This window comes from Falco cherrug, chromosome 8 (assembly GCF_023634085.1).
Source record: "Falco cherrug isolate bFalChe1 chromosome 8, bFalChe1.pri, whole genome shotgun sequence".
NCBI classification, from domain to species: Eukaryota; Metazoa; Chordata; class Aves; order Falconiformes; family Falconidae; genus Falco; species Falco cherrug.
The window spans coordinates 4715115-4727663 of NC_073704.1; the positions used below are offsets into that span (position 1 = coordinate 4715115).

General features: G+C 39.4%; 2 protein-coding genes across 2 annotated transcripts; both read right to left on the minus strand.

Moving 5' to 3' along the window:
- Positions 1-4146: 4146 nt before the first annotated feature.
- Positions 4147-8979, minus strand: ASNSD1 (asparagine synthetase domain containing 1). Its single transcript, XM_027807096.2, has 3 exons — positions 7498-8979; positions 5664-5845; positions 4147-4550 (listed from the first exon to the last, which is right to left on the minus strand). Exons 1-3 carry the CDS (start codon positions 8977-8979, stop codon positions 4289-4291), a joined length of 1926 nt encoding a protein of 641 aa, XP_027662897.1. The 3' UTR covers positions 4147-4288.
- ASDURF (ASNSD1 upstream open reading frame) lies at positions 8837-12262 on the minus strand. The gene is made up of 4 exons (XM_055719456.1): positions 12087-12262; positions 10552-10605; positions 9942-10017; positions 8837-9072 (listed from the first exon to the last, which is right to left on the minus strand). Exons 1-4 carry the CDS (start codon positions 12159-12161, stop codon positions 9002-9004), a joined length of 276 nt encoding a protein of 91 aa, XP_055575431.1. The 5' UTR covers positions 12162-12262; the 3' UTR covers positions 8837-9001.
- Between the last annotated feature and the right edge of the window lie 287 nt (positions 12263-12549).

Sequence of the window (12549 nt, forward strand, 5' to 3'; positions counted from 1 at the left end):
TTTTTTAATTAAAAAAAAAATCCTTAAAGCTCTTCCAGAACAAGTACATGGAAACAATGCCCCAGGTAATTATATTAAAGACTTTTTGAAATATTTAAGTGGGGATGTCTTGTAGCAAGGAATTGGAAGTGCTGTCATGACAGTTTCCTGGCCTATCTCATTAAATCAAATCAACTAGATTACACAGTTGAAAATCTGTGCTTGGTGAGTAGCTATTGATGGTCTTTTGATGAACTGTGATTATAAAGCATACAAGGTCTTGAAAGGTTTGCCCCAATGTCTCATTCTGTACGTGGTTTTTTGATTTGTGGCTGTAATTGAAAGCACAAAGAGAAGTGGTGAAACTGCAGCTTATGCCATTTTGAGAGCAGCTGCTAACACTTCTGAAAGCCTACTTCTATGGTAGGCATGGGATAATCTTGTTTTTTTAAAAAAATCAACAAAATTCAGTAGACTAGTACACTTAAAGACTATACAAAATACTAACTACGAATAATGAAATAGATCTGTAGGACTCTAATGGAATCAAATCTAGTATCGATCAACAACATAGTGCTGAGAGACATTTGGTCTTTATTTCTTGTCTCTTACGTATTATCATACAGGGTTGGTTTGGGTTTTTTTTTCCTGCAGTTAAGAAGCTACAACAATGAAGATGATACACTGAAGAACTCTCAGTCTATTAAAATGTGTATAAAACCAATGGTAGTGTTCACTGCAGGAAGGATTAAAGTATTTAGCTTAATTTGCAGAAAAAGCTTAAAAAACTGTTAGGAAAAGCTTTCTACTTTAAGGGAGGGGAGTAATGGAACACATTACCTATTGAAACAGATTCCTCAATCACTGCGTGTTAAGTGTTAAAGTAACTGTTAATATGCTTTGCAAACAATTCACTCAGAACAAGGCTATAAACTAGTTGTCCTCTGGAGATCCCTTGCAGCCCCCTACATGTTATAATGTATACAATATATACACCGTGTCCTCATGGCTTGTTAACCTTCCGGACATTACTAAAATCCATAGAATGTCATAATTTCATATCAGTTAAGGAGTCATTGTTTTTAAAGCTTATTCAATAACTGTAGCAGTCAAACAATTGGTAAGATTTTAAACCTAAAAATAATTTAATCTTGAAACTCTACCTTCATGAAATATGTCTGAATAAGTTTTAGAGTAGTTGGTACAATTGAAAACATTTACTTGGAATGTAATGTATCTATAGCAAGACAAGCAGTTTTCTTACCTGAAATAATACCACCACCGCCTCCTATAGGACATTTTAAAGTTTTACAGTGCTCAAATACGGGAAGGAAAAAAACCTGCAACCACCTTCTCTGCTCGTTTACAACATAAACCTTGGGTTTATAGTGCTTTTATAAGAATATTTTCACATGCTTGAATTTAAAGCATCAAAAAAACCCAAGTTCTTATTTTGATGAACAATGATGTTTTTAATTTGTTTCTACAATTTTTTTTTCATTATTTCCAGAAAAAGTAACAACATTATACAAAATAAATGGTTGCATGACATGTAGCCAGCAACCCTGTATGTTTGCCAGTAACTGTACCATATGCATAGAACTTTAACTAGTCTTTGATAGTGTCATTTAATCTGTTAAAAAATAAATATCAAACTGGAATCAAAATACATTTTATTAAGCTACAAAAATCTTACTCCTTTCAAACCTTCATAGTGTACTCAGCAATTTAAGTAAAAGTCAATCTGAAATCTGAAAGAACTTATATTATTTTTAAGACTAGACTATAGTATCTATATTACCGTGCACATTCCTTACTCCTTCCCATCAAATCCCATCGCTGGAACAGGGTACTGTTCTCTGCTTGGCATATCCACGTCAAACACCGAGCCTTATAGCCAGATGCACGACAGGCAGCCTACAAGGAAGCAGTTACTAATCGGCTGTAAGGATCATTTACATCAACACCCAACTACTTACATCAATAAAATCACCGACAGAATTGCAGCTTCACGAGCCTTGCCAATGATGAGCAAACATGGAAGCCAAAGTACAATTCTGATTTCATGTCATGTTTGAAAGTGCTTTGCCTCTTTATACAGCTCATTTGCACATCACAGCAAATCAAACCTGTATCTCATGAGAAACATCCCTCAGGGAATAGTTTAGGCCTTCTCAGGTGGATGTTTTGATCATTACTGTGCCATCCAGATCGCGGGCCCAGCAGTCTCTCTGAGAATCTGTCCTAAGCACTGTAGGTCATCTTTTGAAACCAGCCAGCAAGGACAGGGTACTAATTCATTCTTGCTACTTATTTTGTCAGACTTCACCAACGAGGCAGCAGCAGTTCCCTGAGCTACCAAGTTTGACCAGCGGGTTGCCTCATCAGCTTATTCAGCTCTAGGGAACACTTCTGTCAGGGCTTAGCATTCTTCAAGAATATTCTCCAGTTTCTAAAATACAATACTTAAGAGAGGCTAACAAAAAAAGAGAAAGAATATTATTTAATCTAAAGCTAAACTAGTATTTGCAAGAAAACAATTACTTTCTTAAGGTCAAGATTAAAGGACAGTAACATTCCTGCAGGTTGCTTTAAAATTTTATATAATGTAATTTCAATACATTAAGTACTTTAAAATTCTGCCCTGCCCCACTCCCCAGCCTCCAAACCAAACATTTGGTCAAATAACTCTACAAATTATGGTAAGTGTACTATAAATAATAAATTACTTTCTTGTGAATAACTGGTTAAATGAACAATTTTGCCAACATTAAATTAAATGGTTTCTTTTTAAAACTACTACTTAAAACTATTTAGAAGCCTTCCAAAATTATTTCTTATGTCTCTCTACGTATCGGAGGCCTCTTAGTTTGGAAAAAGAACAAATTTTTTTCTTAGGGTCCTAGGTGACACGTAACTTCTAGGAATGCTCCAACACTAGAAACCTACTACAGAAATAACAAATAATAAACAATAGTTGCCTTTCATCAGCCTAATATTCCTCTTGGTCCAATCTCCACCTGCATTAGGGCGCGATGTGAGAACCCAATCCCAGGGTAAGGTACTAGGGAGTCAGCTTTCCTCAGAGCACCAGTAAGAAATCTGCCAGTGCCTTGAAGCAGTCTGGAACTTAAGATTTTTAAATAAATACTTCTTTACAGACTTGATAAATTATTTTGAAAATCTACTTACCCCCTCAGAGATAACTTTGTAGGAATATTATGCTTTGTATGAAAATGGGGGGGGGGGGGGGGGGAGGTCTGCACGATTTTTCCTTTCTCTACTTAATTGGACAAACATAAAAACTAGAACTGTAAGGCACTGGAGAGCATGTATCTGTTTTTTCCTACATTAACTTTGCAGTCTTTCCATACACAATTAGAAAGACAAGTTAACTCAAGCTTTTCTTCAGAGGAAGTCCATTCACATTTCTGCTTCAACCCCGTGATTGCATCCATGCACTCACCCACAGTGTTTGGTTTTGGTTGGTGGAGGGTTTTTTTGGGGGGATTGGTGGGGTTTTTTGAGCCACTTTTTTGTTTTGCCTAAAAGAGATACTCCTTGATAGAATTACTTTGCAGCTTTAGAAGTAAAAATAGCAGAACTAAAGCTAAAAGGAGAGGTAGCAAGCCAGGGAGCCAAAAAGGGGCAAAGAGCAGCCTGGAGGGAGCTTCCCAGTTTCTCCAGAAGCAGAGGGAGCCCCAGACTGGGGACCACCAACCAACACAGCCCTGCAGAGCAGGCTGAGGACTGGGAGGCTGCACAGGATGGCCCCAAAACACCCCGGGTATGTGTGGGTTGTCTGTTTCTCAAGTAACGGAAAGGAAAGCAATGATGCTTGGAAGGCAGATCTCCAAGAGGCGACAAGGCCCAAGGCCCTCAGATGGTTTTGGCTCTGGCAACCCAGGCCAGCTCCTGACTGCGCTCTCCCTCCTAAAACCGTTAACCTGAACCCTCTCCTAAACCACAGCTGCAGACCAGCCCTGTTCCACAACAGAGGAAAATGTGCTGCACTGAATTCAATGCACACAACAGAACGGACAGATTCAAATAGGCTTTCTGCGACACCAACAGCAGCAGAGAATGGTGAGAAAGCCAACTTGTGGCTATCCTCTCTTCCCCAGAGCCCAGTATCCCCTCCCCTCCCGAGGATGCATTCACAGTGAGTCTAGTACACATCTACATGTATTATTTTGATGATTAATAATATTGTCCAAGTATGTAAAAAAACAGACCGAACATTCTAAGAAAACTCCGAAGATTTACTGAATTTACATATAGAATAAATGCAGCATCTCAAGATGTAGCTTTATAGTTCATCTATTGAAAGTAACTTCAGCCTGCTGCATGTGTCAGATGCTTTTTCACTGTTGCTCTCTAGTTTTGCAATCCGAGATCCAAACTGTACAGCCCTTTTTGGCAAAATGGTGGAGGCTGCAAGGCCCAACTCCTTGGCTGCAAGGCGCAGAATCAATTTCTCACCAATTCCTCGAGGTAAAGTCAAGTCAGCTTTTTCTGAGATGGGCAGAGAATTGAGGAATGAAACAACATCTTCGTCAAGAAAAGGAAACCTGAAGGAAAGATACAAATGGGCAAAGACCCTTTAAAAACTTCATACAAATAGTCTCAGTTATCCCCTTTGCCCCATGCAAAGACTTGAGTCTGTGCCAATTCCTAACTATAGATGTAACTTAAACGTTAGTGTCATAGTACTATGACAACTCTCCAAAGCAATTACTGTCTTGGAGAAAGAAAACATAATATATCATGTCTAAATACAGAGGCCTAGAAGTTTTCAAAAGTCAAGCTAAGAAAAAGAGTAAGAACAAGCATCAGAAACGTTGGGTTTATACAAAACAATTATGAAGAAAATCAGAAAATACAATGGAAGAGCAAGACAAAATAACACTTCTCAAGGTAACTTCTAAGTATTTAAAAACACTATAGGAAGCTACGCTGTAGCTTTGAAACAAAACCAAACATTTACAGAACAAATACTGACAACATTCCAAATTCCAGGCGTTCATACCTAACTGCATGCACGAATGGCAGCATTGCCCATCCACCACTGCAACTTGCTTATTGCTAAACTGACCATGTGCAGCTAAGAACAGATTTGGAAACACACTAGCACAAAGGTCACATGAAAAGACTTTTCATGCACCTGAGTGGTCTCTGCTACCAGACAACACCTAAGGAATCTTTTGCAAGTTGGTAGTAGCACGGAGGAAGTAAACACAAATAAAATAGGTCTTTAACTATTCTGACTTAACAACCAGGAAATGTAGTGGATAATGATCATGCCTTTACTGCATGGCAGGAATACATGGTTTCTATGTTATGTAGTCATTCTCCAAAGTCACTCCCCAAATGACCACACCAGAACCACTTAAAGTGATAAAACCAACTTGGTTTTGCCTATTTCAACATCTGTTGTTGCTTCTTAAAACTTCTAGATAGAAGTCCAATATTCAGTCTGCCACATTTCCTTAAGTAACATTTCCACAGTACTACAGACCACTTTTTAAAAACCAAACCAACGCAAAATACAGTACAGTAACAAAACTACAACAGAACTTGAGACAACAAAATGCATAGAAGTTTCAATTAAGCTTTCTGTTGGAGTGTTACAAGCACAATCTAACCAGAAGAACCAGCTTTGCTTCATGTTAAAACAATAATACCTGGCTTCTTTTCCGTGATCACCAATAATCCTGTCATCTCTACCAAGATTTCTAGAAGAAATGCGATTTAACTCCATTTCAAGTTCTTTATTCAGACCCTCTAAGCCATATTTTTTGAAGCAAACACGATGTCGAGAATACCCAGCAAGCTGTTCATCTGCTCCAATTCCTGTAAGCACAACCTAAGAAAACAGAATAAAAGAAATCTTAGTATCTATGCAAGCTAACAATATGTAATGATATGTAATGGATCTTAAATGTTTAACTACATCTTGTGGAGAATAACTTTAATACATATCATCTAAATATATCACCTCTCATGATGGGATGTGCCTTATGTATTTACAGAGCCTGAAACAGCTTCCAATAAAGCCACTGAAAACTTGAAATAGGTTCACCATCAGACCTAAAAGTACACACAAACATTTCTACTGGTGCAAGGAAAAAACCACCAAAATAACGCCGTATGTGTCACAAACACAGCAGTATCACAAACAAAGCATATCTGAAGTATGTCTTTGTTAGTTTCTATTACAATAAACAGCATTTGTTAAACACCAGCCTTTATTAAAAAAGTTGTTGCTGAAGATTACGTGGTATGCCATGTGTTCTAGTTATCTGAACGTACACCCAGATTACCATTAATTTACCAGGCGCATTATGCAAAGTGTAAGTGTCCCATATTGTTCTGTCTGTTCAGTAAATACATAAAATGTTATCAAGAGGAAAAAACACTACTACAGCTGGTCCATTACTGTGCCTTCAACAGCAATTCACTATGAAAGTGGAAGTCTCTTAACTTAAACAGTCAAGCATATTTTACTAATCTGACACCAGCTAGTGGCCAACTGATTTTTTACCTGTGCACAGCAGTAATTGATGGGAAAATAAAACGTAAAGAGCAAGTGTTACTAACTCATGACCCATTTCAACATATTCCAGACCTAAGATGAATTTGTATGTTTTGCAAATCCGAGATGCACATCCCGAAGTAGATCAGTCAACTAAACCAACTGTGTTCTACAATAGTAGTTTTTAAACAAACTATCGCATTTGTTGGGTTTATTTTTGTGGGTTTAGGATCTAGCAATTAGGAAAAAAGTAACATGAACCTCAAAAAGTAAAAGGTAGCAGTGGACTGCAAATTGCTGAAATTAAACAGTTCATTCTTCCCTACACAAACCATCAGGGAATTGGGAAGCAAGAAATAAGAATCAAATTCCCAAGAAAATAATCTCGACACTAAAAAGCCTTTACTTAATATTACCTATATGAAATTAAGTTACAAAAAGGAAAGAGCTACTTTTTGTAGTTCTGCCATTCAATTAGACTCTAATTACAAAAAAAAAAATCCAAGTAGTCATCTTTTCTGCCATTATAATTTGCTATTTTGTTACATAAATAGCATGCCTAAACAAAGACCGGTAACTTTACAAGAGCTGGGATGCTGGCACAAACAATATTACTTAATAATTCATTAACTTTTATCTCTATATTTGTTAACTTACTCAATTTGGACTGAATAGCTCTTACCCACTACTGGAGTTGAAACACCCAAAATGATAGATGATGGTTATTATTTTTTTCCCCAAGTCATACTGTTCCTTACCCAAGCTCAATGAAAAGCCATACACATTACATGCTGAAAGAACCTAATGCAGATTTTAACTCCACAATTACACAAAGATGATAATTACAAAGCTATTCCACCTTCTGCCACTGAATTTCAGAAGCCTTATGAATATTACAGACCTCTGCTGATTTCTGAAACAACAGAACTGTTTTTACATTCACAGGTCAAGCATAAGGCAGAAAACAAGAAAAATATCAGTACCTTTGCCACACTTTTATATGGCTTCAGTTCTCCTTGGTTACTGACAAAACCCTCCCCTCTGGAAGCAAACCAAATTGCACAGCCAATGCTGTCATCCAATACTGAATCCAGTGGATAAATTAAGTGGTTAATGCATTGTTGCCTCAATTTTTTCAATTCCTCTAGTGTAACATTAATTTCCACAAAGTTCCAGGTTCTTGAAGGGTTAATGGCTTCTAATTCTTTCAGTCCTGCCCTACCAGTGATTCTGTCTGGAACATCAAAACAAGATAGATGAGCACCAGTTTTAGCACCAAGATGTTGACAACTTTCTTGAGGACAAAGCAAATCAAGCTGTGCTTCCCGGTTGGTATCATTTTTAGTGGTACCCTTTAGCTTAGCTTTTTCTTTTATCATGAAAGCTACATTGAGAAGATCAATCGGTTCCTCTACAGGCACGTGTTTATCAGCAAGGGCTGCAATAACCATAGAATCAATGCCACCAGAGAAGAGTACCGCAACATGTGCTTTCCTGTTAGATATGCTTGGAACTTCTCTTGTTTTCTGATCTTCACCTCTAAAGAGAAATAAAACCCGTCTCTTCACTGCTTCATTTAAAACATCAAGAAACTGATGGACTAATTTCTTCTTGTGTTCCTCTGCAAGAAATCCTTGAAGGGTTTTTACAGAAACCATATGGATAATATTGCTAATATCAGTGCCTGGACATTCACCCGAAGCTTCAGGAACTGTTTTATTTAAGGGCATAACTGGTGCTCTGAGGCATAGTTTTGATTCATTCATCACAAGATGTATGTGGTTCGGTAAATCTTTTGAAACTTGGTCCAGAACACTAATGAATATTTCTTCTACTGTTTTCTCTGTGCAGCTATACTTCCATGGAAACAACGATAAAGACAAAGATTTAGCTGCTGCACAAGCTTTGAGATCAATTTTGAAAATTCCAGATGCTGGGACTTCTTGCCATTGGTTACCTGATTTGGAATAAACACTTACTGATGTGAGACAGAAAGTACTGTCAACCTCATTACCAAACTGCCAAAGCAAACTACGACGACCAAAATAATCTCTACCAAACCACAAACTGTGTCTAGATGCTTGATAATAAATAAAAGACCATGGACCCCGAACTGATGAAAAGAGTGACAAAATGTCCACTTCACTACTGCATAATGCAAGATGACGAAACATTACTTCAGTGTCATTCTCTAGATCTCCTACATGCACACCATTGAAAATTTCTCCATTCCAAAGAAAAATATTGTTATTGGCATCTTGCAGAGGCTGAGGAGTCACCAGTCCCCTCAAGTGAAGTACATGACCAGAAAACAGACACTGATAAGAGAGATCAGAAGCAGCTTTTATCAACTGTTGGCTACTGTCTGGTCCTCTTCTTCTAAGTCGGCAGAGTATGCCTTCGTTAAAGAAATCATGAATAGCATGCTGGCTACACAAGGTAACAACACAACAAATACCACACATTGTGACTCTGAATTCAGATGGACTATTTCTTGATTTTGGTCTTTTCTGAATTTTCCATCTCCTGATGTGCCTTCTTTAATTCATCTAATGTATCTGTATAAGAGAAAAAACATGAATAATCAGTTTCATAAACTGATAAGTTTATGAGTAGATAAGTTTGTGTGTCTCAATGAAAAGAGTAACTCCAGCCACTTATTCAACTAATGAGGTAAGCATGAAACGTTAAGTAACAGAAGTCCTATGTTTGTGTTATATTAATACTATAGCTCACTGTAGCTTATTCTTCTTTCATTATACAAAGATTACAATATTTTTTTTTCTCCTAAAGACAGCCACACTACAAGGTTAAGTATTAGGGGAATGGCCAACTATTGCCTATATTGCCTGTACGATTTACACATTTGAAATAACAAGAAAAGTGAAATGTCAACACTATTAACTCAAATCAAAGGAAAGAGAATCAAAGTAGCAATTGTTCGTTCCAGAAAATAAATTTATACATTTCTAAGGTTTGTTCAATTGTCAACTCTCTTTATCATCCATTCTCCTATCTTCATAATCCTACAGATCCATTCCCTCAGCTACCTAAAGATTACTAGCTTAACACCCAGTTTAACTTCTCTTTATTTTCTTCCCAATCGTCCCATGATATTTTTAGGTGTGTTTGTCCCATTAAAAAAAAACAACAAAAAAACAACAAACCAAAAAACAAAGCACTATACAGCTTCCCAAAGGGCACTGAGCACAGTGACACCTCTCCTGGGCAGATGCTCTCCCTCTTCCTACATCTTTAGCACTTGCTCTTTTACCACATACATATATCAAGTGGAAACACTTTCAAATTAATCCAATCCAGGAAGACAAACACCCGTCTGAAGTCTACTTCGCATTTGATACACAGTTGCCAGTTTTTTATTTTAATATAACTTTGAAATCATTAACAGCTAAGGCTGCAAACTTACTTTTGCATTGAGACAGTGTTTCTGTTCGGTCTACAAGGAAGAATATGTTGCTATTGGGTTGCTGCCTGTAAACTTTCTGTGAAAGAGAAACAATATTGCATTAAGTCAAAGCAACAAACTTGGGCAACCACACTGCAGCACAAGCTGAGGTAGGTCCACTGAGACAGCCCTTCACTTTTACACAAACAGGGTAAGTTCTGCCCTGACAACACCAACATTCTACTGTCATACCATCAAAAACATTTTATGATCAATCCATGACTATTCTGCATTTCTCTCTTCCTCATATGTGAGGGATCACTTTCTATTTAAAAATGCATACACATGAAAATTAAGAATACTTGATGAAGGCTTCTGATCAATTCAAACGTCTTAACAAAACAACTCAGATAAAACATAAAAAGACCCAAAACCCCAACAACATACTGTGTTACACTGTACAAGTGTACATAATCAAATAATTTGTAGGACAAATCTGAGAACAGCAGACCATATCTGTATTACAACAAATCAGAGACAGTGTGCTCCGATTCTGTTTCCCCTCTTGTCTCTATGCTTGTTTCTCTGATGCTAAAATGAAATTGTCAAAAGCAAATTTGTAGATACTTACCCGGTTCTTCTTCAAATTAGAAAGCTCATCAACTACAACCTTCTGCTCTTTAATCTGAAAGGCAAAAGATACACTTCAATTTAATTATTTTATAATCCTGGTGGTGAACAGGCTTACTGATATTTTATGACAACTACATGCATATATAGCTGTTTTCTCTAAACAGACCATTGTGGAAGTAGATATAAACACATTTGAAAAAAGAAATACTTAAAATAACTGCTCTAGAAACAGGTTATCTTGCATGGATTGATATTTCTCCTATCCTTAAAAGCAATCATTACTGGCAAGTCACAGTACGTCTAGCTATTTACAGTCTGAGACCACATTTTTTCCCTCAGAAGAAAAACCTGTACAGAACTAATAAAACATTAAATAACTTCAGAAAACAAAATCTAGCATAATATCTACAACACACTTCATAATCACAGATATTTCTCCAGATTCAAAATGAAACCAATAAATACCCAAACGCCCTAAATCTGTATTAAGAGCAACAGAAGTTTTTCCATTGCTCTGGAGTTTTGCACAAACTTCCTTAGGGGGATGTGCCACCCTGTTCAACTGCACCGGCAGAGGTGGCAGGTATTCCCATATTCTTTTGCAGCGACAGCTGTGAATGCTAAAAAGCCATCAGGAGGACCATCATAAAAGCCAAAAAAACCCCCAAAACCCCCAAATCTGGTCAGAGGGCACTTAGTGCCTTTTGTTTGAAAAAACAAAACCGTTTTCTTTATTCTTCCTCTGTCTCCTGGAATTGGTGCTACAGTAGAAAGCTGCCACAGAATTCAGTTAGCCAATCTGAATGTGGCATACAGAAAAGACAGCTTTCCCATCAGCTATATTAACGTCTTATATGTACAATTCCAACAGACAAAAGAGCAGTGTCATCTTTTGCTAAGGACTACACCAGCCACTTAAGGATAACTGAAGTTACAACCTGCCATACTATTACATCTTAGCTTTACAGCTTCCCAGGCAATCAAAAATACTACTGACTTTACACAGTATGGCCACATGGAAAAGAAGGCATTTTTTGAGGGAAAGCAGCTCCATAGGGCTTGACAGGTTTCAGACTAAACAAAGTTATCGGCACCATGGAAAACAGAGCAGATTTAGGAGTGCCAGAGTGTGACTGAAATCCCTTGGCACTTTTTGAGCAGATACAGCTGAAGTAGATGCTACAGAAAAACTTCACGGTGACTCACCTGACTTTTCAAGCTCAATTTAGAGCAGTAAGAACCAAAAAAACCCATCTTGACAAGAGAGCCAACAGCATCGCCGACAAGCACTCGCTACACGACATACGCTCCCCGCCGAGAACCCCCTACCAGGAGCCCCGGCTTCCGGACAGGACTCGCCCGCCGCATCAGCGCGCTGATCACACCCGAGGCCGCAGGGCCCCCTCAGCAGCACGGCCCCGGGCTGCGCAGCCCAGAGCACCCCGGGGTACGCGGCGGGGAGGCAGGGCCGCAGCCTCAGGCCGCCCCGTGGCGCTCCCCCTCCCCCGCCGGCAGCAGGCCGCCTCAGCTCACCCTCCGACTCAGCTCCTCCTTGTGCCGCAGCTTCGCGCTCTCCCCCTCTTCCTGTCGCGACGCCCGACACGACATGGCCCCTCAAAGCGGGCCCCGCCGGCCGCACAACGCCACCGGCAGCCGGCCCCCTCCGCCGCGGCGGAGCATGCGCAAGCAGCGCGGCGGGGCGTCTGCGCATGCACCCGCAGCCCGGAGCCGCGGCGCACCAGTCAGCACTGAGCACGCGCGGAGCGGGCGGGGCGGGGCGGCGCGGCAGCCGATGGGGATGTGAGTGGCGGGAATGCGTGAGGCGACTCGCTCCTCCCGGGGCCGGCCGCGTCCTGCCGCGCAGGTAGAGCTCTCGGGCCTGGGTGAGTTCTCACCTTGTCCCTGAGGCGCTGGCAAGGCTCAGGTGTTTGGCCTGTGGGCCTTGTGGAGCTTGAAAAAAAAACAGATAAAACGAAAAATAAGAGGAAGTGCTTTG